Source organism: Odocoileus virginianus, chromosome 23, assembly GCF_023699985.2.
Source record: "Odocoileus virginianus isolate 20LAN1187 ecotype Illinois chromosome 23, Ovbor_1.2, whole genome shotgun sequence".
In the NCBI taxonomy this organism is placed as follows: domain Eukaryota; kingdom Metazoa; phylum Chordata; class Mammalia; order Artiodactyla; family Cervidae; genus Odocoileus; species Odocoileus virginianus.
Window position 1 is genome coordinate 6,760,776 of NC_069696.1, and position 26,389 is coordinate 6,787,164.

The 26,389-nt window shown below is 52.8% G+C and overlaps 1 protein-coding gene across 1 annotated transcript; it reads right to left on the reverse strand.

Annotated features, from left to right (window-relative positions):
* Positions 1–259: 259 nt before the first annotated feature.
* On the reverse strand, positions 260–25,668 carry BAIAP2L2 (BAR/IMD domain containing adaptor protein 2 like 2). The gene is made up of 14 exons (XM_020896429.2): positions 25,618–25,668; positions 24,424–24,499; positions 23,447–23,533; positions 22,934–22,995; positions 14,701–14,772; positions 14,359–14,475; positions 13,387–13,533; positions 5,465–5,617; positions 5,022–5,163; positions 4,637–4,859; positions 1,993–2,151; positions 1,444–1,651; positions 929–972; positions 260–728 (listed from the first exon to the last, which is right to left on the reverse strand). Exons 1-14 carry the CDS (start codon positions 25,666–25,668, stop codon positions 653–655), a joined length of 1,617 nt encoding a protein of 538 aa, XP_020752088.1. The 3' UTR covers positions 260–652.
* Between the last annotated feature and the right edge of the window lie 721 nt (positions 25,669–26,389).

Genomic DNA, 26,389 nt, shown 5'->3' on the forward strand with positions numbered 1-26,389 from the left:
TGGACTGCTTGGATCTCCTTGTCTCCTGGATCTCAACAGCCTTCTCCAACAACACAGTTCAAAAGCATCAATTCTTCGGTGCTCAGCTTTCTTTACAGTCCAACTCTCACACCCATACATGACTACCGGAAAAACCATAGCCTTAACTAGACAAACCTTTGTTGGCAAAGTAATGTCTTGGCTTTTTGATATGCTGTCTAGGTTAATCACAGTCAACCTGCCCCAGCCTGTCCCCTAAATCAGACGCTGCCAGGCCGGCTGCCATGTCGCACTTGCTTTATTTCTCACCATTTACAAAAGTGATTTCTCACCATTTACAAACATGGGGTGGGATAGGGGGTGTGCAAGGGGCTTCTCCCCACTGGGACAGAGAAGGGGGAAGAGTTTGAGGGGGCACAAGGTAGGCCCCCAGGGAGAGTCCAGAGTCCCTGGAGGGGAAGAAATGGTTATGCCCCCCAATTCTGCCTGCTTTCATTTGAAGGGCCCAGACCCTAGTGTGGGTGTGGTTTGGGGAGGGATGGCCACCCCCCGGTACCAGGGCCCCAGCTCCTTGGATCTACTGCTGCTGCTTCCGCTGCCGCCAGCTCTGGGCAGCCCCTGGGCAGGTGTGGGTAGCGGGGACAATCTCAGACTCCAGGTGGAGGAAGGCGCCTCAGTGGATGAGGGGCGCCGAGCGGTCATTGGTGACGGTGGGACGCAGCTTGACGGTAGCAAAGGGGTTCGTACCACTGGCAGTGGGGAGAGGAAGGAGTGAGAGGGGCCAGGTCCCCAACTGGCTGGGGATCCAGGGGAGGCATCTGGGCATCTGAGCTAGGCATCCGCCCCTACCTCCTGTGCCCATGGGGTCACCTCCACTCAGGCCCACCATGTCTCCCCCACAGCCCTCTGCCAAGCCCGGCCTCCTCTGATGCTCGCTCAGGGGACTCACCGAGGGAAGAGCTCTGGGGGTTGCTGCTCCCAGGATGTGAGTTTCTGCAGTGAGGGGGAGGGAGGATCGGGTTTGGTGGGGAAGGAGCAAGCGAGGCCCCCACCCAGCTCCCCACTCCAGCAGGGCAGAGGACTGGCCCAGAGAGGCCCCTGCAGTGCCAAGCTCCTGCGAGATGAGGTCAAGCATTTGAAAACCCAAAATGCTGTGGGTGTTAGACTTGAGAAGCCTCTGGGTCAAGTGCTATCTCCCAAGACTAACACCACTCCAGAGAGGGTGCTTTTCCAGTGCTCCCATCAGGACCCTGGGGCTCCCCTCTGCTAGAGGAATCTTTCCCCCCAACCCTCCACCCCAGACTCAAGAAGCCCATTCTGTCCCTCCCTGCACAGATGGGCAGGCTGAGGCTGGGCTGGGAGGGTCCCCTCCAGCCGGCCAGGGGCAGGGCAGGGAGGGTTACCTGGTCTCCCTGCCCACTGGACCACCCCCGGGTTGAGAGCAGGCTGCTGGAGGGGGCCCACCTTGACATCACTGGCCACCCCCATGCTGCCCATGCTACTTCGGCGGCTGCCAGGCAAGGGTGTAGGTGCAGGGCTAGGGGTGCGGCTCGGGACCCGGCTTGGGGTTCGGGAGCGGGACTGGCCATCCCAGTAGTCTGAAGATGCTGTGGAGTTGCCTGGCCGGTCCAAGAGGTCATCAAGGCTGTGGCTACCCCGGAGCGGGTAGGACCTGAGTCCAGAGAAAGGAGGGAAGAGAAGGGGGCCAGGGTTCAGGCCCTGCTGCATCCAACCCATCTACTGGGTCCCCTGAGCATCCTACATCCTCTTCCCCTGCCCCTGGGTGAAAGCGGACTCTTGGCTTGAAGGCAGTCCTGAGAGGAGGCAGAGGGATGGACACAATGACCTTCAACCTGTAGTGAGATGGGGGCGCCCTTTCTCCAGGGGCTAAAGGAGGCTGGGCCCACTCAGGACCACAGCTCAGAGATGCCCTCCCTGGTGGGTGTGGCCACTCCCCCCACCCCGCCTGGCCACTGAAGCCCCTTCCCCTGCCCCACCTCTGACTAGTGGTACCTAGAAGGCAGCTCATTCACAGGGCTCCTGGGGTTCATGGAGGTCACCGGGTTCAAGGGGTTTGTGGGATTCATGGAGGTCACTGGGTTCAAGGGGTTCATAGGATTCATGGGCAGCTCTTCCAAAGGCTTCACATAGGCCTCAGGGAACCAGCCGCTCCTGTGGGGTGGAAGCAAAAGGCCCAGCAGCAGTGATCAAAATACCACTTCTAAGAGGAGTCGACGATTACTGGGCACTGCTGTGTGCCAGGCCTGGCTCCAAGAGTAATTCATTTCATCCTTTGAAGGAGGTCTTTGCCGTCACTCAAAGCCACCCATTCAGACTCATGGATCCTACCCAGGGCTGGGGTGCCTTAGAGAGGGGGAACTGGAGATCTGAGAAGGAAAGCATTGTATCTGAGGACATGGAGTGGCAGTTTCATTCCCTACTCACTGAGCACCCACATACGAGGGCCCATGGAGAGCCAGACACAGTCCCTGCTCCCCTGGGGCTCTCAGCCCGGCAGGGAGACAGATCCACAAACAGATGATTACAAGGGTGATGCCCAGGGGAGAGGGTGGGCTGGGCTGGGGTGGGGGACCGCAGGCAGCTGTGGGAGCCCAGAGGAAGGAGCACCGGAGCCAGGGGTGCCTGGCTACTAACCCTCCACCTTGGGCCCCCTGATTCCGGTGACTCCGGGCACCCTGCCCGTGGAGTCTTTGATTGGAAGCTCATTACTGCACCTTCAGACCAGCCAGGGTCAAAGGAGAGACACTATGATCGATGTTCCCTAGCCTTTTCAGATTCCACAGAATCCATCAGATTTTTGCAGAACACGTGGGAAAGTATTCTCCAAAGAGCCACCACAGATGCCTGCCCCCCCCCCCAATCTGATCAACAACATTCTCAACCTAAAGGTAACTGGAAGCTATTTCAACTCAAACTGACAGAATAAAACCATTTTCAGAACGTTTTACTTCTGTTTTCACCATAATATGCCTACTGATGAAACCCGCCATTGTTTTCCCTAACCTGAATCACGGAAAGAATAATGATGTCCCAGTACTGTGATTTGGGACCTCTGATCTAGGTGGCTTTATTTTTTTTTAATTAACTTATTTTAATTGGAAGCTAAATACTTTACAGTATTGTAGTGGTTTTTGCCATACACTGACATGAATCAGCCATGGGTGTACATGTGTCCCCATCCTGAACCCCCTCCCACCTCCCTCCCCATCCCATCCCTCAGGGTTGTCCCAGTGCACCGGCTTTGAGTGCTCCTGTTTCATGCACGGAACTTGGACTGGTGATCTGTTTCACATATGGTAATACACATGTTTCAATGCTATTTTCTCAAATCATCCCATCCCACAGAGTCCAAAAGTCTGTTCTTTATACCTGTGTCTCTTTTGCTGTCTCACATATAGGGTCATCATTACCATCTTTCTCAATTCCATATATATGCGTTAATATACTGTTCTAGGTGGTTTTATAATTAGGTCCCCAGGAGGTTTGCTACACACCTGTTTAGGGAACTTTCAGGATGGGAACCTGCTGCCCTCTGACGTGGGCCTGCAAAGCAGGTGTCTTTTCCACCCCTCGTGTTCTTGGTGAGGTCTCTACCCATTGGCTCCTCCTTCCGTTCCTGATCCATGTGGTCATCTGCCATCCACCCATCTATCCACACAATCATCCTGTCCATGCATCACTCATCCATGAGGGCAACCACCCCAGGACCGCCAATCCACTCACCCATCCATCAGCACTTGCCCACTGCCCACCTCTCTGTCAATCCACTCACACACCTCTCCAATTAGTACCCCCCCATCTGTGCATCTTTCCGTGCCCCCTTCCATCTGCCCATCTGCTCATAGGAACACGCATCCACCTGCCCACACCACCCTCATCCAGTAACCATCTACTAACCCACGTGGCAAGCACCCTCACATGCACCTGCTGACTCCTCTGTGGATGTTCCATTCATTCATCCCCTCTTCTTATCTTCATTCATTCCTCTCTCCTTAGCATGAGTGGGCCTGGGCACCACACAGTCTTGCCCATAAAGCCCTGTGAGGGGGCGGGGCACTGCGTGGCTGCAGCAAGCTCCCACTTTCCCCCTTTTCTCTGGCAGAAAGAGTGGTCCCTGCTTTCCTCCAGGCTTGCAAGACTGCAGTGTACTGCCCCGCCTCCCCCTTTTCTACTGTGTGGTGTCAAAAGCAGCCCCAATTCATGTTCTCTAAGGATTTCCCCCGCACCTGACTGCAAGGGGCTGAGCACACTCAGCTTGCAAGGTCCCAGCATCTCCCCTGCACCTGGCCCACCTCCCTGTCTAGTCTCTTCTCAGAGCTTGGCTCACTTTGAGGGGCACGATAGGTGCCCAAGCAGTATGGTTTCGGTAGTGTTTTCAATTGCGAGAGAACCTTCCCCTTCCCCATTCCTGTCCCATCCTCTCAAGGGCCACCACCCTGAACTTGGTAAAGAGGTTCTTCCTTCTCTGGCAGAAGGGATGAGGAAAATAGGGTGGGACAAGGAGAGGGATGGGAAAAGGGGAGAGCTGTCCGAGGCCCCAGGGACAGCCGCCATCCTGGAAGACTGAGACGGAGCTGGAACCCAGGCCATCCAGTCCGCCGTCCAACCCACCGTGCGCCCCGGGGCTCCCACTCACGAGGATGAGCCCTCCAGCTTGCCATAGAGCCAGCCGTTCTGGGCTTCCGGCACCAGCACCTCCACGACGTCTCCGGCTGAGAAGCGCAGCAGCGTGTGGTTGGCGCCCTCCGAGTGCGAGACCAAAGCGCGGACTCTCCGGGCGCCGCCGCCGCCCCCGCCGCCCGGGCGCTCGCCGAAGGAGTTGGAGCGCGAGCGCTGGGTGCTGCTGCTGTAGAGCGAGGCTGCCGGAGGGGCGGGAGAGCGCCGCGCCACGTGGGTGGGAAGTCCTCCCCGGCGTCTACCCTCGATCCCTGCTGCTGCAGCGCAACCTCGGTTCCTCTTCCTGGCCCCAGGGCCCCAGCCTGGGACCCCGGCCCTCCCTCTGCGCTCCGGGGGCTACTCACAGGCGGACGGCGTCCGGGGCAGGGACCGGCGGTGGTCTGGCTCCAGCTGGGACGCGGACCTCGCCTCGGCTGGCTCGGGGCCGTAGGAGCCGGAGCCGTGCCGGCTGCGGGGGGAGCCGAACTCTCCCAGGGGCCTCTGGGGCTGCGAGGGGGAGACGGGCAGGGGAGGGTGCGGCGGGGAGGGGCGGGGCCGCGGCGCCCTAGTCCAGCCCCCACCCCCAGTCCCAGGCGTCGGCGTAGGGGTTCTCGGGCCGCCGGCCGAGCCACCACGGGGGCGCCGAGGCCACGCTGGGGCGGAAGGAGCGGCGGAGGGGCGCTGAGTAGACCGGCACCCTCGGGGGGCGGAGGCTCCAGGCGGCGGGCCTCAGGCCCCAGGGTCCCGCGGAGGGTGCCGGGGGCGGCGGGGGCGCGAACGGCGGCGGCGGGGCCGCCCAAGGCCTCACCATGTCCAGGCGGGTGGGCGTCAGGCGGCCCGAAGGGTAGGGCGGCCCCAGTACGGGGCCCAGCAGGCCCGGGGAGTGGGCGCGCGACGGGCTGCGGCTGGCCTCCGACTGTTCCTTCCACAGCAGCACGCGGTTCTGGAGCATCCCCCGGGCCTGGCCAGGAGGGTACGCAAGGGTCAGCGAGGTCTGAGCAGCCAGCCCCCAGACTGCCCAGGGGACCGAAAATTGGCATCCTCGACCTGGAAACTCGGGCCCTGCAAGCTGAGGGTGGCCGGAATTTCTAGCCGGAAGGAACCAGAGATCGCTGTGGTCACTTTGGGGTCACACACCGTCCAGGCCTCCCGGTCCTTTGCGGAAGGCGCTTCGGTTTTCCGGGAGGAGCCTCCCCTGGCCCCTCTCTCAGTCTCTGTGCTTTGAGTGGGGCTCCATCTCGATCCGATACTGGGGTAGCGGTACAGGTTTGACCACTCGGGTTGCTCCAAGACTTCCCTGGTGGCTCAGACGGTAAGTGTCTGCCTACAATGCGGGAGACCCAGCTTCCATCCCTGGGTCGGAAAGATCTCCTGGAGAAGGAAGTGGCAACCCACTCCAGTATTCTTGCCTGGAAAATCCCATGGACAGAGGAGCCTGGTAGGCTACAATCCACGGGGTCGCAAAGAGTCGGACACCACTGAGCGACTTCACTTTCACTTTTGCTCCATCCTCCTGGCTACAGAGATGGAGTCAGGGATGGGCACCTGCCCAAAAACTGCCCAAAGAACCAGTCCCAGGGCTTACCCTGGAATAATCTGGAAATTTTTATTCTCTCACCTCATGGAGTTTGCTAGATATCAAGAGATAGGGTGAAGGCAGAGGAATCTTCAGCTAAGCAACAGAGTGGCAAATTTCTGATGACAGCTTGTGTACTCCTGGATGCAACTATACCTGAAAGCCTTGAACTTCCCAGTGACTAATAAACACTTTCGTGTAAGCCAGTTTGAGTAGTTGCCTAGAAGAAGCCTTTCAAATAGTTTTTCCGGCAAGCATCTCTCTTTTAGTATCCCCAATACATGGGCATCTAACTCTGTTTGAATACCTTTAAGGACAAGAAACTCAACAGCTGACCACATAGTCCATAAAAACACAGGACTGGGGAGGGCTTTAAATGTTAGACCTGCTGTGTTTATTAATCATGTTTTAATTTTTCTATATTTTATGCTTTGACATTCTGTGTGTGTGTGTGTGTGTGTGTGTGTGTGCTCAATCACTCAGTTGTGTCTGACTCTTTGCCACCCCATGGACTGTAGCCCACTAGGCTCTCTGTCCATGGAATTTTCCAGTCAAGGATACTGGAGCGAGTTGCCAGATAATGCTTTGACATCCTGGGCCTTGCTAATTCTGAAAAGACTGCCCCTCACAGGGCTAGATAATTCCTAGAGATAGTAAACAATTTGAGCACACTTTTCATCAACCAATCAAAACCCCACATCCTGGGACTTCCCTGGGGGTCCAGTGGTTAAGACTCCACACTTCCACTGCAGGGGGCGCTGGTTAGATCCCTGGTCCAGGGAACTAAAATCTGCTGTGCTGGGTGATGCAGTGACAAAAACAAAAACAAATGAAAAAGTCCGTATCCTCAATTACCTCCTTCTAACTCACACACCAAGCCAGTATTTCCCCTGCCCTAGATCATGCAAGCCAGGTACTGGACAACTAGAGACAACTCCTATAGCCCAGAGCTCACTGAAATCATTCAAATCATCTAGTCCTAAACTTGCCTACTCTGCTTCACCCATCCCTTCTCACAGAAAACATAATCAAGGTTCTGAGTCATACTTTCCCTTGGCTCCTTCTGCCTCTTGACCAAACCCTGGTGCTACCCCAACATGGCCCTGTGTGGCATGGCATGGCCGTTTCTCTTGGGGAGTGTGATATGTAATACAACTTCTTTCAGTGGCATGGATCTCTCTGTGTGATCACTCAGGTCATCCTAGGTACAATCAGAGCACCCTGCTCTCCAGTTATAAATGTCTCTCCACTTTCTATTCAAACACTCGCTCCCTCAAGGCCAAGTTCAGGACTGTTGCCTTAGGAAAAACAAAAGCTTCTCTTTGGGGACCTCCCTGGTGGTCCAGTCGCTAAGACTCTGTGCTTCTAATACAGGGGGTCAGAGTTCACCTTTGGTCAGGGAACTAGATCCCACCAGTGGCAACCAAGGGCTTTCCCAGTGACATTAGTGGTAAAAAAGCCACCTGCCAGTGCAGGAGATGTAAGAGACTTGGGTTTGATCCCCAGGTCTGGAAAAACCCCTGGAGGAGGGCATGGCAACACACTCCAGTATTCTTTTCTGGAGAATCCCATGGACCAAGGAGCCTGGTTGGCGTACAGTCCATAGGGTCGCAAAGAGTCGGAAACGACTGAAGCGACTTAGCATACACACCACAAACCAAGAGTTCGCACGGCAAAACTAAAGATCCCATGTGCCACAACTAAGACCAGGAATGGCCAAATTTTAAAAAGTAAAAAGCAAGCTTCCCTTTGTTGAGCATCAGCTCTGTGCCAGGCCTGGGTTAAAGGCTTTACCTCCATTATCTTACTAGATTCTCCTAATGGCCTGGGAGGTAGGTGTCATTATTACAAAAGAAGACGCTGAGGGTGAGAGCAGTTAATGACTGTCTCAAGGTTTTGCATCCAGTAAGCAATGGAGTGGCCTGTCCTGAGGAAGCTTCCTGTGACTGTACTTTTCAATGATTGCTTCCCTCAGGCTGGCCCAGTTGCTGAAAATCTGATCTCAGGCAGCAAAACAGAGCTCACGTCACAGGAGCAACTAGTCCAGTTGGTCACTAGGTGTCCACCTCCTCTTTGCCTTGCATAATTAATTAGCAAAACAACAGGAAGAGAAAATGCCAAAGGCCTTTGTACACTTGTTTCGGACTCAGTAAGCAAAGCAAGAGCATACGGGTTTGCTTCCCATAAAGAAGGGTTTTTGTCCAATTTGAGAGTACCTGCCAGGGTACTAGGGGATTCTCAGAGTCCTGTCCTGGACAAGACTCAACTTGAGTGGCTCCCTTCAGCCCTGCATTTAGGCAGTTTAGTCAGTGGTTGGGAAGAAACATAGAGGAGACCATGGGAGAATTTAAAAAATCATAACGGAGTGCAAAAGCCATTCTAAGTATGAGACAACTCCCCTATACTATAAAAGACTGGTAAATCTAACTAAAAAAAAAAAATTTGTTAACATGGCAAAACTCACAGTAAGCAAAATCAAATGATCAATGACAAACTGGGAAAAATGTTTGCAACTCATCACCAAGAAAGGCCTAGTTTCAGTAACACATCAAGAGTTCCTATAAATTCATTAAAAAATGGAGGAAAAGATACTGACCTGTCACAGTAAAGGAAATCAAATGGCTCTGAAACATGAAAAGATGTCAATCTCACTTATAAGACAAGTGTAATGTAAAACTACACTGAGATACCATTTTTACCTTTTTGATTAGTGAAGATCACTGTTGTCAAGGAAACGGAATCTCCGCCCTTGCTGGTGGAAATGTAAATTGGTATAGCCAATGTTTCTATCCCTGGACTCACCAATCCCATTTCTAGGTACTTATCCTAGAGATCTACTTGCACAACTGCAATAAACCCAGGGTATAAAAGCGTGTTATTGATTAGACTTGGGCTAAGCAAGGATTGATCACTGGAGACAGAGGAGAAAGACACCTTATTGAGCTTTGGCACTTAGAGTTCTTTCAAATTTTGTGAATCCTGCGTATAAAAATACTTAGCAGGTACGTATTTATAGTTAACTGTCTTAGGAGTTAGATCTTGTATGTCCTAAAGCCCAGCTGCTTCAGAAAACATGCTACATATTCCGCCACACCTACAGGAAGTCTGGTTCATTCAATCAACTGCTTCCTCCTGAGAGATGATCACTCAACAGGAATCAGCCAATGGAGGGGTCAGCTCTCCTCTTAATGCTGCAGTTAACTGTTCAGGATACAGGCAGAAAGAGGAGTTTCCTTCCAAAGAAGATTCATACATGGCCAACAAGTAGGTTGGATCATCAAAAAAGCAAGAGAGTTCCAGAAAAACATCTGCTTTATTGATTACGCCAAAGCCTTTGACTGTGTAGATCACAACAAACTGGAAAATTCTTCAAGAGATGCGAAAACCAGACCACCTTACCTGCCTCCTGAGAAACCTGTATGCAGGTCAAGAAGCAACAGTTAGAACTGGACATGGAACAACAGACTGGTTCCAAATAGGAAAAGGAGTGCATCAAGGCTGTATATTGTCACCCTGCTTATTTAACTTATATGCAGAGTACATCACGAGAAATGCCGGGCTGGAGGAAGCAGAAGCTGGAATCAAGATCACTGGGAGAAATATCAATAACCTCAGATATGCAGATGACACCACCCTTATGGCAGAAAACAAAGAAGAACTAAAGGGTCTCTTGATGAAGTAAAAGAGGAGAGTGAAAAAGCTGGGTTAAAACTCAACATCCAAAAAATGAAGATTGTGGCATCCAGTCCCATCACCTCATGGCAAATAGATGGGGAAACAGTGGAAACAGTGACAGACTTTATTTGGGGGGGGGCTCCAAAATCACTTCTGATGGTAACTGCAGCCATGAAATTAAAAGATGCTTGCTTCTTGGAAGAAAAGCTATGACCAACCTAGACAGCATATTAAAAAGCAGAGACATTACTTTGCCAACAAAGGTCCATCTAGTCACGGCTATGGTTTTTCCAGTAGTCATTTATGGATGTGAGAGTTGGACTATAAAGAAAGCTGAGTGCTGAATAACTGATGCTTTAGAACTGTGGTGTTGGAGAAGACTCTTGAGAGTCCCTTGGACTGCAAGGTGATCCAACCAGTCTATCCTAAAGGAAATCAGTCCTGAATTTTCATTGGAAGGATTGATGCTGAAGCTGAAACTCCAATACTTTGGCTACCTGATGTGAAGAACTGACTCCCTGGAAAAGACCCTGAAGCTGGAAAAGAGTGAAAGCAGGAGGAGAAGGGGATGACAGAGGATGAGATGGTTGGATAGCATCACCAGCTTGGTGGACATGAGTTTGAACAAGCTCCAGGAGTTGGCGATGGACAGGGAAACCTGGCATGCTGCAGTCCATGGGATCACAAAGAGTCAGACGCGACTGAGCGACTGAACTGAACTGAACAAGTACGTGAAAGATACTCTGTCATCAGCCATCAGGGAAGTGCAAATCAAAACCACAATGAGATACCACTCCATACTCACTAGGATGGCTATAATCAAAAAGCCCCAGGGCCTTCCCTGGTGGCCCAGTGGTTAAGAATCTGCCTGCCAGTGCAGTAGGACACAGGTTTGATCCCTGCTCTGGGAAGATCCCACAGACCATAGCGTCCATGCTCTGCAACAAGATAAACCACCCAAAGAGAAGCCCGTGTGCTGCAATGAGGAGTAGCCCCCACTCACTGCTACTAGAGAAAGCCCGCCTGCAGCAGTGAAGACTCAGAACAGTCAAAAATAAATAAATAAATCTTTTTTTAAAAAAGTGCCAACAAGTGTTTGCAAGGATGTAGAGAAATTAGAAACCTCATAAACTGCTGGTAGGAATGTAAAATGGTAAAAGAGTCCGGAAGTTCCTCAAACAGAGTTCCTTAAACAAAGTTACCATATGACCCAGCAATTCCACTCCTATATACCCATACGAAATGAAAACATACATCCACAGAAAAACTTCTACGGATACCCATAGCAGCATCATTCATAATAACCAAACTGCAGAAACAAGCCAGCTGTCCATCAACTGATGAATGGATAAATAAATGTGGTATATCCAGATGATGGGATCCTATTTGGCATAAAATGGAATGGTGTATGGATACAACACCAACACCGAAGAACTTGAAAAACATGATGCTTAGTGAAAGAAGTCAGTCACAAAGGGCCAAATATTGTATGATTCCTTTTATATGATCTTCCCAACCCAGGAATCAAACCCAGGTCTCCAGCATTCCAGACAGATTCTTTACCAACTGAGCTACAAGGCTATACAAGGCTGTATATTGTCACCCTGCTTATTTAACTTATATGCAGAGTGCATCATGAGAAACACTGGGCTGGAGGAAGCAGAAGCTGGAATCAAGATTGCCAGAAGTAATATCAATAACCTCAGATATGCAGATGACACCACCCTTATGGCAGAAAGTGAAGAAGAACTAAAGAGCCTCTTGATGAAAGTGAAAGAGGAGAGTGAAAAAGTTGGCTTAAAGCTCAACATTCAGAAAACTAAGATCATGGCATCCGGTCCCATCACTTCATGGCAAATAGATGGGGAAACAGTTGAAATAGTGGCAGACTTTATTTTTCTGGGCTCTAAAATCACTGCAGATGGTGACTACAGCCATGAAATGAAAAGATGTTTACTCCTTGGAAGGAAAGTTATGATCAACCTAAACAGCATATTAAAAAGCAAAGACATTACTTTGCTAACAAAGGTCCGTCTAGTCAAGGCTATGTTTTTTCTAGTGGTCATGTATGGATGTGAGAGTTGGATTATAATGAAAGCTGAGCGCGGAAGAATTGATGCTTTTGAACTGTGGTGTTGGAGAAGACTCTTGAGAGTCCCTTGGACTACAAGGAGAGCCAACCAGTCCATCCTAAAGGAGATCAGTCCTGGGTATTCATTGGAAGGACTATGTTGAAGCTGAAACTCCAGTACTTTGGCCACTTGATGTGAAGAGCTGACTCATTGGAAAAGACCCTGATCCTGGGAAAGATTGAGGGCAGAGGGAGAAGGGGACAACAGAGGATGAGATGGTTGGATGGCATCACCGACTTGATCAACATGGATTTGGGTGGACTCTGGGAGTTGGTAATGGACAGGGAGGCCTGGCGTGCTGCGGTTCATGGGGTCACAAAGAGTCAGACACGACTGAATGACTGAACTGAACTGAACTGCATTTGCCTTGATTCTTGGACCTAACATTCCAGGTTCCTATGCAATATTGCTCTCTACAGCATCGGACCTTACTTCCATCGCCAGTCACCAGTGAATGAAGCACCAGTGATGGAAGCAATCCTTGATCAGGGAACTATTAATAGATCTCACATGCTGCAACTAAGAGTTCACACGCCACAACTAAAGATTCCGCGGGCCCCAACTAAGACCCGGAGCAGCCAAATAAATACATAAATAATGGAAATTAGTCACTGGATCCATTCAGGTCTCCTACCTCTGCTCAGCGCCAGAGGGCCCCTGGGTTCAGAAACAGAGACTCAGAGAGGGCCTGGAACGGTGAGGACGCTGAGGTGGAGAGGCAGGAGTTGGCTGCTGGCTGCTGGGGGCAGCTGACTGCAAGGAGTCGGGTCTCCTGAATGGCAGCCTTTGTTTTCATCTTTGGAGGGGAGAGAGCAGGGGCAGCAGGCCCTAATCCCACTGGGCTCCTGCCTATGCCAAGCTCCACCCTTGTGCCAACCTTCTGCAAGGGCGATTATTTCCCTTCTTTTCCAGATAAGAAAATAAGACTCAGACTCACTTGCGTGAATTTGCAGGCAGGGTGCAGTATTTGGAAGACTAAAGAAGAATGCAAGGAAATGGAAAGAGAAACTAAACAAGACCACAAAGAAATCGGGACTTCCCTGATGTCCCAGTGGCTAAGACTCCAAGCTTCCAATGCAGGGGGCGTGGGTTCAATCCCTGGTTGGGGAACTAAGATCCTACATACCATGCAGTGTGGCAGACAAACAAACAAAAAAGACAATAAATGAATGACTATCTGATGATACAAATAAAGAAAAAGAATAAATAAAGTAAATATCTAATATCTACAGAGTGGAAGGAAAGAAGGGGATGGGGAGGGAGGGAGGGGAATTCCAATGCACTGCCAGCTCACAGAGAGCACAGCCCCTAGAAGGTTCCATTAGTGGTTCCCCAGCCCCAGCTCACCCGGCCAAAAAACTGCAGGAAGGTGTTGGAAAGTAGCAGGTGCTTCTCGGCCAGGAAGCGGTAGCGCCGTTTCTCCTCCAGTTCAGCCGCCCGCTGACTCTCTGACACGAAGGCCTGCATCTGAGAGTGCAGCCGGTTCACGCTCTCCTGGGGAAAAGGGAATTCTGGCTGGAGGCCGGGGGTGGGTCCCTCATCCAGCCCCAAGTGCCAGCTGTCTGAGGCCTCCCTCTCCTTCCCAAACCAGCCACCTCCTCCTGGAGGCCTCCCCTGAGCACCCAGCCCCCACCCTCCCTTCAGAGCCTGCCTTCTCCTGTGAGTCTGGGCTTTGCCTGCCCTCCAGCCCTAGGGCACTTCTCCCAGGTCAGGCTGGTGTCTGAGCCACCCCTCTGTCCCCAGAACGGGGCACAGGGCTGAGCCCAGAAGTGAGGCCTAGGGAAGTTGGTTTAATGAAAATGCAAATTAATGGATTAATAACCTCCTGCTTGGGAGAAAAGATTCCAAAGAGGAGAGAGATGAGCTTAGTAAAGGAGCCAGGAGAGGAGGCAGGAGAGGAGATGAGGTCTTAGAGAGGGAGGCCAGGCGCAGGCCCTGACTAGGGTGCAGGGGCTGGGCTTAGCCAGGGGGCAGGAGGCGTGTGTGCGGGGAGAGTGACGGGGCTGCTGGTGGGTTACGCCTTTGCACTGTGACTAGGGGCAGCGTGACTGAGGACCTCAGGTTTTCCCAGTGAAATAGGAGAAGGCGGGGAAGCCAAGGGAATGCGAGGAGGGCCACACAGTGACTAGGCAAGGAGCACTGTTGATGGTGTCCCTGTGACCAGGGATGCCTGCCAGGGGCCGGCTGACCCCTCCAGCTGTGCTCACCACATGGGGTGGGGCAAACCACACTCCTGGAGTAGGGCCGGTGCTGGGTAGGGGAGCTCAGGTGGGTGTCGGGGGTCCCTGAGAAGCCCAGGGTTGTCCCTAGCCCCTGCACCTTCATCTCCCGTGCGTTCTTGTCCCTCTTGCGCTCCATCCGCCACAGCTGGGACATGCTCTTCTCTAGGTTGGCGGCTCGGTGGCGGTACTCCATCTCGTAGTGCTGGCGGCTGTCCTTGGATGGGGTGGAGAGAGGAGGGAGACCCCCGTGTCCAAGGGCTCAAGGCACCTGGCCTATGGGCCAGAGCGCTGGACAGGGGCAGGGGGCTCAGCTGGGAACGTGTACATCCTGGGCCCAGTCAGTGCCCAGCACTGGCCTCAGTGCGCCCATCTGTCAAATGGGGAGAGGCAGTCCTGCTGGCGATGGGCTAGGGGGGCCAGGATGGGTGGCCAGACTCACTTTGATGAACTGCATGTCCAGCTTGGTGTTCTTCTCCATGTGCTGCAGCAGGTCTCCATGGAATGTCTGCACCTGTGTCGAGTGCAGGGTGGGGTTGATCAGGGCGACCCGATCATCCCCTGGCCCCGGTGTTCCATTGCTCACTGTGCTCCTGACACACCAGGCTCCTGACCAACCATCACAGAAATGGGTAAAACAAGAGACCTGGTTGGACGCAGGATTAAACAGTTAAACATACAAAATATTTAGTGCAGTACCTAGCTTGAAACACACCCTCCATAAATGTCTTGATACCTTCCGTTTCGCTGTGCCTTGATTATGCCTGCCAGTCTTCAAATACCAACTTCCTTACCCCCTCTGCTGGGAGGCCCTCCTGACTCCTTAGGCAGAAGCCATTATTCTTTCATGTTGTTTCTAGAATGCGTACAACATCATTGGTCATTGTTCATTCCTCCAGCCTCAGGATGGAATTTGTTGCTGGGCCCCTGGTCATAGCCCCATTTGTGGGACTAGCAGGAAACAGGTATGTTCCGTCTCTGTATTCCTGGCACCATGGGCTGGGCCTGGCCCAGTGAAAGTGCTCACAACTGTTCACAGGGGTGGCAGGTTCCCATGGCAGGTGGGAAGGAGCTGGCTGACCATCCGGGTGATCAGGAAGACCAGGAGGGCTATTGGGCTCAGGCTCAGAAGAGCTTCATTCTAGAAGTTTTAGTTCCTCCTCCAATTTGCCCTGTAACTTTGGACGAGTTGCTGTCCCTCTCTGGGCCTCTGTTTCCCCATCTGTAATGGGAGAGCTTTGGCCAGATGCTCACTATAGTTCAGCTCTAGAACCCAATGAACTTTAATTCTGTGGGCCTTGGTGATCAGCTGGCACGTTCCCCTTTGTCCCCCATCATCGCTCCCTGGGTCACTCAGTGTTGTTGGGACATTTCACCTAAATCTTCCCAGCTGCCACCTCTGCTCTCAGGCTCAGGCTGCCCACTGCCACCTTGGGGGACCATTCCCCCTCTGCTCAGCCTTCTCCGTCTGCCCCGTCTTTCCCTGGAGAAGCCCTGCTCAGGAACCCTCAGGGGATCCCGCCTCCCGCCCCAAGGGTCCCCAGGCTGTGCTGTGGGAGCTCTGTCCCTCGGGAAAAGGAATGCTGGTAATCAGAAAGGCCAGCAAATTAGAAAACTTTTCAGTGTTTCTTCCACAATTGTTTCTGAAACCTTGTTAACCGGTCTATAAGGGAGCTTGGGTGTGACCTACTTGGGGCTGGCCAGGCCTTACATCCCTGACTGTGGCTCACAGTGTGTGTGCTGGGGGTGGGAGTGTTTCAGGCCGCTCTGAGTCCCCGTTTCTGCCCCAGAGGAGCCCTTTTTTGCTGGATCCAGGCAATAAGGAATGGAGACTTCGGATCTGTACCCGCAGGACATCCCAGTTCAAGGTTTCTGCTCAAACACGAGATGTCTGTTCCTGAAAATTCCCACATCTGGCAAAACCACCCAATATAAAAACAGGGCTTATGGAAGATGCAGGGTTGGGGCCGACCCTCGAAACCCTGGCAACCAGAGCACTAATAGAGACCATGAATGGTGCTGGAGGGATGAGCTTGAACCACAACAAAGGCCACAGAAAAGATTAAAAATGCACGAGACCAACAGAAAGGACACACCGGCAACACCTTAATTACTGCAGAGCTGGCATGCTGAGGCAACACAGGCGGCGGTGGGGCTGTCACCACGGGGAGCGTGGGAGGCGGTGACACCTGCTCCCAGCTTAGACCTGGGAGGCTCGGAGCCTTGCTCTCCCCAGGGAGGCCTGGGTGCAGGAGCTCTTTTAAAATGTTCTTAAAATACAGCTTAAAGGGCTCTTGCTGTCAGTGCAGTGACAAGTTGGGGGCTTTCCCCTTCTTCTTATTTCTGTTTGCCCTGTTCCCCTCCTCCATAACTAGGAGACATCACATCTGAACAAGCCACTCCCATGTCATAGGATATGGCTCCTTCTGCTTCCAGCCACGTAGGAACTGAGTCAAACCACAGAAATGAGTGTTAGGGCAGGACAGGTGGATTGCAATTCTTCCCATGACCAGGGCTTGGCTGTGATCACCGAGAGTGTAGAGGACACAGACCCAGGATGCCTCAATTGGACAGGGCGCTGGCACCACTGGGTTAAAGGAAAGTCGTCATCAAGCTCCTAAAGAATGGATCTAATAAGAAGTTTGATACTTGAAGAGACCTTTGAGCTCTTGCTCTTGGGGAACCAGAGGGCTGCCTATAATTAAGCAGGTACTTCTGAAACAAGGAAGTCGCCTACTCCAGCGCAGGCTGAGAATTCCCAGCAAATCGGAACAGAGAGTGCGGTCCCCTGCTCCCCTCCCCATGGGATATGCTCCGTTAGCAGGTCCTGTGAGCTCCTCCATACAGAAGATGAGAGCAGACCCGCTGTCACGAACGTGCACTGTAAGTTCCATGTTTCGAGGTAGTTCAGTAACTGCATCCATCAAAACAGGAAAAACCCCTTTCAAAGAACTGTCTGTGTGGGCTGACCACAACTCTCCTCCTCCCATTTGCTCTTGAGCACCCTCCTTCAGGCTACGGCCCCACCAACTACACCACAAGAGTGTTGTCAAAATCACCATCCACATCGCTAAGTCCCATGATCAATTTTAAGGACGCACCCAACTTCTCCTGTCATCATCATCAGACACGGCTGAACACGCCCTCTTCCTGAGACACCTTCCTCCCTCAGCTTGCAGCCCACGCCCCATCCTTGTTTCCCTTGCATCACCCCCTGACTGCTCTTCTCCATCTTTTTCTGATTCCCCCTCATCTCTCTGGTCCCCGAAGGTTGAGTTGCCCTGGGGCTCAGGCTGTGGGCCTCTTCCCTTCTCTGTCTACATGGTGAACCCGTGCAGTCCACAGGCTGCTGACTCCCAGATAGATATCCCTACCCAGACCTTCCCCAAAATTCCAGTCTCATCCATACATTATTTGGGCTCCATTCAGAAAGAGAAAGAGGCCAATACTGAAGATAGACTACGAAGGTATTAATATAACATACAGATAACAAGAATCCCTGAGAAAGAAATGCAAAGAAAGAGAACAAAAAATTTTCTAAAAAACTGAAATTAAAGAAAAAAAATAACAAACTACATATTGAAAGAGTACGCATAACAAAGAATATTGTCCCAGACTGACTAATATCAAGATATATTCTGGAAAAATAACTAGACTTAAGAAAAAGAAAAAAAATTGGGGTCATCTAAGGCAAAAAAGATGGTTGGATGGCATCGCTCATGATTCATGACTCAATGGACATGAGTTTGAGCAAACTCTGGGAGATAGTGGAGGACAGGGAAGCCTGGCAGGCTGCAGTTCACGGGTTCGCAAAGAGTTGGACACAACTTAGTGACTGAACAACAAAGGCAAAAAAAGCAAATGATTTACAGTGGAGAATATAGATTATTAGACTATTTTTCAGTGGCAACATTCAAGATGAAAGATAAAGGAAAAAGGAGAAAGAAAGAAAGGGGAGGAAGAAGGGAGTGAGTGAAAGAGGAGAGAAGGAAGGAAGGAATGTGAGGCAAGGATTTTATATCCAGCAAAACTGACTTCCCCCAGTACAAAGAGAACAAGCTATTATCTCAGTGTCACAACTCAGAACATTGATCACATGAGCTCTTCCTGTGGGGACAATCAGAGAACAAGACCAAAACAGCAATCAAGACATGGACATGGGGTTGGAGGTGAATATTAAAAGCATAGCTACTTGTAAACAAAGATCAGCCAGGGTGAAAGGGGAGCAGGCACGGTGTAGTGGCTCTGGGTTCTGACAATGTAGGCAGAACACAGCTGCAGATACTGTGCTTTTCACATGTTGAAGATTTATGGCAACTTTATGTCGAGCAAGCCTATTGGCACCATCTTTCCAATAGCATCTACTCACTGCATGTCTCTGTGTCACATGTTAGTAATTCTCTCAATAGGTCAAACTTTATTGTCAAAATCTGTTAAGGTGATCTATGATCAGTGATCTTTGATGTTACTCTCACAAAAAATTGTGACTTGCTGAAGGCTCAGATGATGGCTAACATTTTTAGCAACAAAGTACTTTTAAATTAAGGTATGTACAGTGGGGTTTTTTGACATAATACTATTGCACACTTAATAGACTACAGTGTTGTGCAAACATAACTTTTACATGCACTGGGAAACCAAAAAACGTGACTCACTTTATTGTGGCATTTGCTTTTTTGCAGTGGTCTGGAACAGAACCCACAATGTCTCCAGAGCATGCCTTTGAAAGTGGGGCGGGAGGCTGCAGAGAGCAAATGTAAAACAGATTTTAACTGTTTTCAGAAATCATATTGGTGGTGGTAGAATCAGTATCATTATTCAGCGGCTGTTGTGTATATGTAACATGATATAGCAAATGGTAACTGTGGGATATTCTTCTTCTTTTTCTGAGTGCTTGGGAATCAGGACTTTTGTGGGGGTGCGGGGGGAGACACATTGTGCAGCTTGCAGGATCTTAGTTCTCTGACCAGGGATTGAATCTACACCCTTGGCAATGAAAGCATGGAGTCCTAACCAATGGACTGCCAGGGAATTCCTGACTATCAGGACTCTTGATGTGGAACAAAAGAGATGCCAGTGGAATAAAGAAGAGGCTAACTAAAAACCTGGTGCTAAATCTGCATTGGAAGTATCAGTATTAATTATGAAGAATTCTATCTTTATATACATACGTGTGTATATATATGTGGTTTGTACAAATGTATATATGTATCTATATATGCACGCATCTGTGTATGTATCTAGGCATATGTATCCTATCTATTATATACACATATGTTTTTATGTATAGCATTGGCCACTGAAAAAGTCTAGAAACAGTGATGAACCCAGTAGCAATGGACACCCCCAGTGAGTAGATAATGGTCTTGAATATCACTTCCCACTAAAAGCAAAAAATTCTTTAAAAGGGCTTCATGGAGAGATGACTGATTCTGTTTGCAGAGCAGCAGAAGTACCAGATGAGAACAATCTTGTCAGGCTAGATAGCAAGGAAGCTGTCAGACCATGAGGGTTGTGCCAAAGAATTCACGTGCCAGACTGAAGAGGCTGCTGCTGGTCAAAGAGGGAACACTGTCAACTTCAGTGAAATAATGACTGCAAAGGAGTAAAACACATCCTCTCTAGTCATGCCAAATGGATGGAACCTGAGTCTGAGCCATCCTCTGGATCCAGGGAACAAAGGAACAAGCTGAGCTGCGCCAGGATTGTTCAGAAAACCAAGTCAAAAGGCCCCAAGTCCTTCGATGGATAAATTGTAAGGACAAGAAAGGGATGGTGGAGGAACCACAAGATTAAAAGAGACTCAAGAACATATTTTAAAAAAGAGAGAGAGCAAGACAAATTCTAGTGTCTGGGTACATACGACTGGGTGATCAGTTATGCAGAAACACAAGGCAGTGTCAGAACAGTGGTCATTTTTGGAGGAAGAGAGGGCCTGTGATTTGACGGGGACCTGTGGAAGGGCTTCAGGGAGGCTGACAAAGTTCCTGACCTGGGTGGGAGTTTCAAAGGCAATCTGCCTGATAATGATTCACTGAGCTTGAATTTGTTCCATGACATTTTCTGTGCCGGTATTTTGTTTTATTTTTTGGCCACAAGCCATGTAGGATCTTAGTTCCAGGGATCAAACCCATGCCCCCAGCACTGGAAGCAAAGAGTTATTTTAGTTTACAATAAAAAAAGTTTTGGTTTAAAAAAAAAAAAACAAACAGCCCAGATCCTGCCATTCCTTTGCTCAACACACTCACAGGCATGGCCAGAGTCCTGACAACGTCCACAGGGCCTGGCCCCTGTTAGCCAGGGGTCATCTCCACACTGGCCCTCCATGCCTCCACTCCAGCCATGCGGGCTTCTTCAAGCCTTCCTGTGTGCCGACTCCTCTGCCTAGAACACTTCCCGCAGTTGTCCCCTGCTTACTCCCTACCTCCTTCAGGCCGCTTCTCAAAGTCACCTCTCTAGAGTTGTTGTCTTGAATATCTGTTAAAAATCACATCCCTCCAATACTTTCTACTCCCTTCCCTGTTCTCTTGTCCTCCATAGTGCATTTTGCATCTAACCCATCACACATATGCTCACTTATTTGTCCTGGGTTTTGTCTGGCTCCCCCTTGGGGAGAGCAGGGGGTTTTGTCCGCTGTATCCCCTGCAGTGCCCATTGAAGTGCCTGGCATAGGGTGGTGAATAGTTGTCAAATGAGTGAGCCCGAAGGGGAGATGGCCTCTGGTGTGTTGGGCCCAGTGTGGCTCTGGCCGAGGGCCCTGCCTTGTTATCACAGCCGAGACACTGGTACCCAAAGAGGGCAACTCTCCTTACAGAGTGAGCCTGGGGGACACTCATCTCCATCCAGCCCAGGCGTGCCACGAGTGACATGACAGCCATCAGACACAAGGAGAGGAAGTCACAGGCTGCCAGGGTGGCCTGTGCTCTGTAAGTCCCCGCCCAAGCCCCGGGAGATGACACAGGCTTAGCACTAAGCCTCAAGAGTATCTGGGAAATGGGCCAGGGATATGGTTTTATCAAGTGGAGATGGATGCTTGTTTTCTGCTGGTGAAACTCTTCCCCATTTTGCCGCGGCTATCAAACTGGTGAGTATTTTATGGTGTTCCCCAAATTGCACCCGGACGTCCAGTGTTTTCCCACACACACATTTGGGAGCCATGCAGTCACGGTTAGTTGAAATTTCTTTCTGAGCTTCCCAAGGCCCTTCATACCCAGCCACACCCACCTCTCCTCTCCACCAGCTCCATCCCCAACTCTTTTCTGCCGGATGCCATGCTTTGCGCATGCTCAGCCCACAGCACCCCCTGGAAGGCCCTCTCTTCTCCTCTCCCTCTGGTCCAACCCTGCTCCCTTTTCAAAGCTTGTTCTCTCCTTCCCAGGCAGTGAAGCCCTGCTCAATGCCAGGTCCCCATCCCAGGCCTTGGAGCTACAGAGAAGACCACATCCCAGCCCTGGCACAGCTCCCAGTCTTGGCAGGGGCAAAGACAGGGCGTCAATCCTGCTTCTAATCATAGCTAAGGTACATAGAGGGCTACAGGTGCCAGCGTCAATAATTAATACTTATCCTCCTAAGAATGCTATAAGGCAGTTTTTATTATCTCCATTTCACAGACAGATAAACTGAGGCACTGAGGTTAAGTAGCTTGTCCGAGGTCTCAAAGCCAGCAACTAACGAGGCTGGGCTTTGAACCCAGGTGCTGTGGTGCAGAGCTGGTTTTCTTCACCACCACTTGCTAAGAACGGATGTGTGTGTGTTCTCGCTCTGCCATGTCTGACTGTTTGCAACCCCATGGACTGCAGCCCTCCAGGCTCCTCTGTCCCTGGGATTTCCCAGGCAAGAATACTGGAGTGGGTTGCCATTTCCTCCACCAGGGGATCTTTCCAACTCAGGGATCAAGCCTGCGTCTCCTGCCTTGCAGGCGGATTCTTTACTACTTGAGCCGTCAGGGAAGCCTAAGAACAGACAGAAGCATCTGTTGGAGTCCAGAGGAGGAGAGACTGAACTTGCCCAGGTATCAGGAAAGACTTCCTGGAGGAGGGGACGACAGTGCTGGCTGGCAAGGGTTGGGGTGAGTGGGTCCTCAGCTGGAGAATGGTGTGACAGCAGCCTGCGGTGGGAAGACCAGGCCGTGTCTGCAAGAGGGCAGCTCTTCGGAGGGTCTGGGCTGTGACTGGGTTACCAGGGCGGCTGCTGGGTCAGCAGGGCCAGGAATCCCTTACAAGTGGCTGAGTGTAGTTCTCAGGTCACGGGGGTGTGGAAACGTTTTCTCCCAGGAGTGATAAGGTCAGATCACTGGCTGCTCCCTGGGAGAGTGGAGGGAGGGGTTAGGGAGGCCGGTAGGGGCAGAGCCCTGGGCCTGATGCACCTGGGTGACCGACCTTTCTCTTCCTGGCTCCTCCACTCACTGTGGAATCTTGGGTGAGTGACTAGATCCCTGACTCAGTTTCCTCCTCTGTGAAATGGAGATGGAAATGCACCTGCCTCCCAGATCGCTGATGTGCAGGTGAACGTGCCCGGCAGAGCCTGGCGCAGGCAGGGGCGCCCAAGGGCAGCCATGGCTGTCATGTTACCAGAGTCCTCTCTGAGAAAGGGCGTGGAGGTTGGGCCCTGGTCCTCCACAGAACGCCGCCCACTCTCCCGAGTGACCCCACCGGGCCGCGGGGTCTGAGACTCACCACCACCTCGAGGTCAGAATTCAAGTGCCGCTGGGTGTCGGACATCTGCACCAAGATCTCACCTGGAGGCACGGAGGGGCATGGCTTCAGCTGGGGGGGGCTTGTCCCGTCACCCCCTTCCCACCAGAAGGGCCTGCCCAAGCTGGGTTTGGGGACCAAAGTCCAGGGATTTCCCACACGACTCTGGGACTCTGGCAGCACCTGTCCTACCCTGGAGAACTCCTGCGGGGAGGGGTGAGGAGGGGCATGGGTTCCAGAAGGAGAGTCTGGGCACTGGGCCCTTGGGCTGCCAGGCCCGTGTCTTTGGGGAGGACTTCCTGGAAGAGCCAGGCTGTAAAAGGAACCCTCTCTGGGACCCGCGAATCTGGGGCAAGGCAGGCCCTCGGCCTGAAGGGAGGCGCCAGGAGGCAGAGCCTGGACCACACGAAGAGGTTGGTGGGGAGGTGGGGCGGTGAGGCGTGTCCCCCAGGCCCCAGAGGTCAGCAGAGCGATAGGGGAAGGGGCATGCCTCACCCAGAATCTGCGAGGTGGAACTCTGCAGGGCCTGCTCCCCAATCTTCTGGATGGCGTTGAAGTACACCTCGGCCGCCTCGGACAGAGCTGCGTGGAGAAGGGGAGGCGTCCAGCCGCAGCTCCTCCACTGTGTGCTCCCCACCCCCCATTCTAGAGGGCTCTCCTTCAGTCAGGAGAGTTTGGGGGGCTCTGGGCGGGGGGGGGGGCGGGGGGGGAAGAGGGAGGGGGCGCCTGGGCCGTGTGTGTGTGTGTGTGTGTGTGTGTGTGCGCGCGCGCACATGCACGTGTGTGTGGAGAGGTAGCGTTGGCCAGAGGAGAAGCAGGGGTGGGGGCTCTCCCTGGGGGGCAGGACCCTGTGGGTGGGGGTGCAGGCATCTATGTCGGTCAGAAGGCGGGTGTCGGCAGGGGTGTCAGGAGGCGCAGGTGTAGAGGCTCAAAGTGGGGGTGGCATGGGCTCAGGTCGCTGGTGTGAGGACTTTAAAGTCCTAAAGAGCAGGGAGGGGTTGGGTGACGCTCAGCCCTGGGTGTGTCCCCGGCTTGTCCATCTGCTTCAGAGCTCACAACCCTCTGCTGATTAGTGCTGGGGGTAGGGCGGGGATGTTGGGAAATGGTGGGGACGGGAACTGTTTGCACAGGCACTGAGTCAGGGGGCGAGATTTGGCTGTAGGTGGGTGGATGGGGGGCTGGCCAGGGTGTCAGACTAGGGGTGCCGAGGTGGTCTGAGTATGGCGGTGGGCTCAACAGCTGGCACTGTGGGGTGACATGTAGAAGTGTGTGTGGTTGAGGTCCTGTGAGCCTGCGGGGCCAGGCGCTGCATCTCTGGGAGCATCTAAGGGGCACATGAAGGTGTGTGAGGGGTCTCTGGCTGCAGGGCGTGAGGGTGACTGTGACGCATGGGAGTGTGTAGGGACAAGGCTTCATGGGGTGCAAAGATTACAGTGCAACGTGTGATCGCATGGGTGGGGCCGGGCACTCACCGCGGAAGGCCCGGAGGTAGTTGTTCCCCAGGTACACCAGGTTCTCCAGGGCGGGGTTGAACTGCTCCAGGATGCTCTGGAGTCCGAGGGCAGGGGGAGGGAGGGTGGAGGCGGGGAGCAGAAGACCAAATGAAGGATGGGCCTCAGGATCAGGGTGTCCCCCCCAGCCCCAGTGAAGCCTGACTTGGGCGAGCCCGCTTAGAACCCTGAAGTCACCCAGAATCCTGGCTTTTGGCTGCAAGGGCCTCAGAGGCCAGGATCCAGGCCAGCGTCCCCTTGACCATCTCCTGCTCACCACCTGGCCAGTGGGCACTTGCGCCTAGAAGGTTCTCCTCCCACTGGGCTGAAGCCTACGGTCTGTCACAACACCCAGCTGGGCACGACTCAACCTGCCCTGAGTTCAGGACCTGTGGGCTGCTGACCGCCCTCTGGGGCAGGGGCAGAGCTTGCCCTGCTCAGAGAAGGGCCCCTCAGGAGCCAGGCTTCGGCCGGGTCATGTGGGCCGCCACACGGCCAGTGGAGAGCGCCCTGGGTGATGAACTTAAGACTTGGGTCTTGATTCAAATCCCAGCAGGCCCTCTTCCTCCCTTGATGTCTTTGAGCAAGGTGTTTCACCTCTCTGGCCTCATTTTTCTTATCTGTCAAATGGAGTGATTATTTTCTACTCCACAGGTGGTGTTTTGTGAGGTTTACAGGTTGTAAGGGTCCTATACACCAGAGGTGCTCAATATATGTCTATGGAGACTGCAGCAACCCCTCTGGAGTGGGGTAGGAAGTTTGAGTGTGGGGCTCGGAAACCAGAGAGACAGAGAGGCACAGATAGGGAGACCCAGACAGAAAGGGACAGAGAGACTCCTCCACCCTGGGGGTCCAGGTGACTCTTTGGGTCCCCTGCTCCCAGCTAAGGCCACCCTGGGTCCTGTCTTGCTGCATCCAGTGTTTGGGAATTGGGGGCTCCAGTTGAGTGCTATCTCAGCAGGCCTGTCACTCATGGGATGAACCTCTGCTCTGGGAGGCTCAGGTTGGGGCTGGAGGGCCAACTGCCCCCAAGGGACCCCACCCCCAGGCCCACAGCTCAGCCCAGGCTGGTTCTGGGCCTTCTTTCCCAGAACAAGCTGCCGCCCTGCTCACCCTCTGTCTTCCAGAGCAGGCTGAACTTCGAGCCCTGGGAGGGGGCCCGGCCCACACACTCACCTTGTAGATGGCCATGGTGGATCTGTAGAACTGGTCCATCTCGGGGGCCATGGAGTGGGCGTGCCCGGGCACTGAGCAGGTGTTGGCAGGGCTGGGAGCACTGGGGGTCGGCACCCTCCGAGGGCCACGGCTTGGCGGGCAGCGAAGGAAGCAGCAGAGCGGGACCCAGCGAGGGAGGGCCGGCCAAGGAGGAGGTGACAGCTTAATTATTCACCAGCCAGGGATGTCAGAATGCGATCTGGGGTGTAACCAGACCCAGCGGGGAAGGCATCCTGTGACGCGGGTGGGTTCATGTGACCTGCCCTTCAATTATTTACCCCTGAGCTGCGGACCAGTGGGCACGCGTGGATGGTCACTCTCCCAGGTCACCGCCTCCAGGAAGAGCCTTGCGCGGGCCTGCAGGGATCCCTGGTCATGGGGGGCCCCCCGCCCTCCCATCTGCCTACACTGGGCAGTGCTCACCCTATTGGGCTCAAGCTGTGCAGTGACCACCCCGGACCCTCCCTGACAGCCCCTCCCTGCGGGTGGAACACACCCACATCTCGTCACTGTTCTCAGCCCCTTCTCTTCCCCGAGCCCCTCAGACTTGCACCCCAAGGGCTGAGGCTCCCACCTCTGCTGCCGTATGCACCCTGCTTCCTCCACATGCTGGAGACGGGGCGGCACAAACTCCGGAGTCACACTGACCTGAGGGCACAGCTGCTCACTGGCTGTGTGACGGTGCCTGAGCCCCTTGCCCTCTCTGGGTCTCATCCCCTCTTCTAGCAAGTGG

Bases quoted from the DNA above. Each gene is read 5' to 3' on its own strand.
- BAIAP2L2 (XM_020896429.2), bottom strand. From the start codon at position 25,668: ATGGCCCCCGAGATGGACCAGTTCTACAGATCCACCATGGCCATCTAC. The intron at 24,500-25,617 runs GTGAGTGTGTGG...CTCGGACTCCAG, and splicing joins CCACCATGGCCATCTACAAG to AGCATCCTGGAGCAGTTCAA. The intron at 22,996-23,446 runs GTGAGGCATGCC...CCGTGCCTCCAG, and splicing joins TTCCACCTCGCAGATTCTGG to GTGAGATCTTGGTGCAGATG.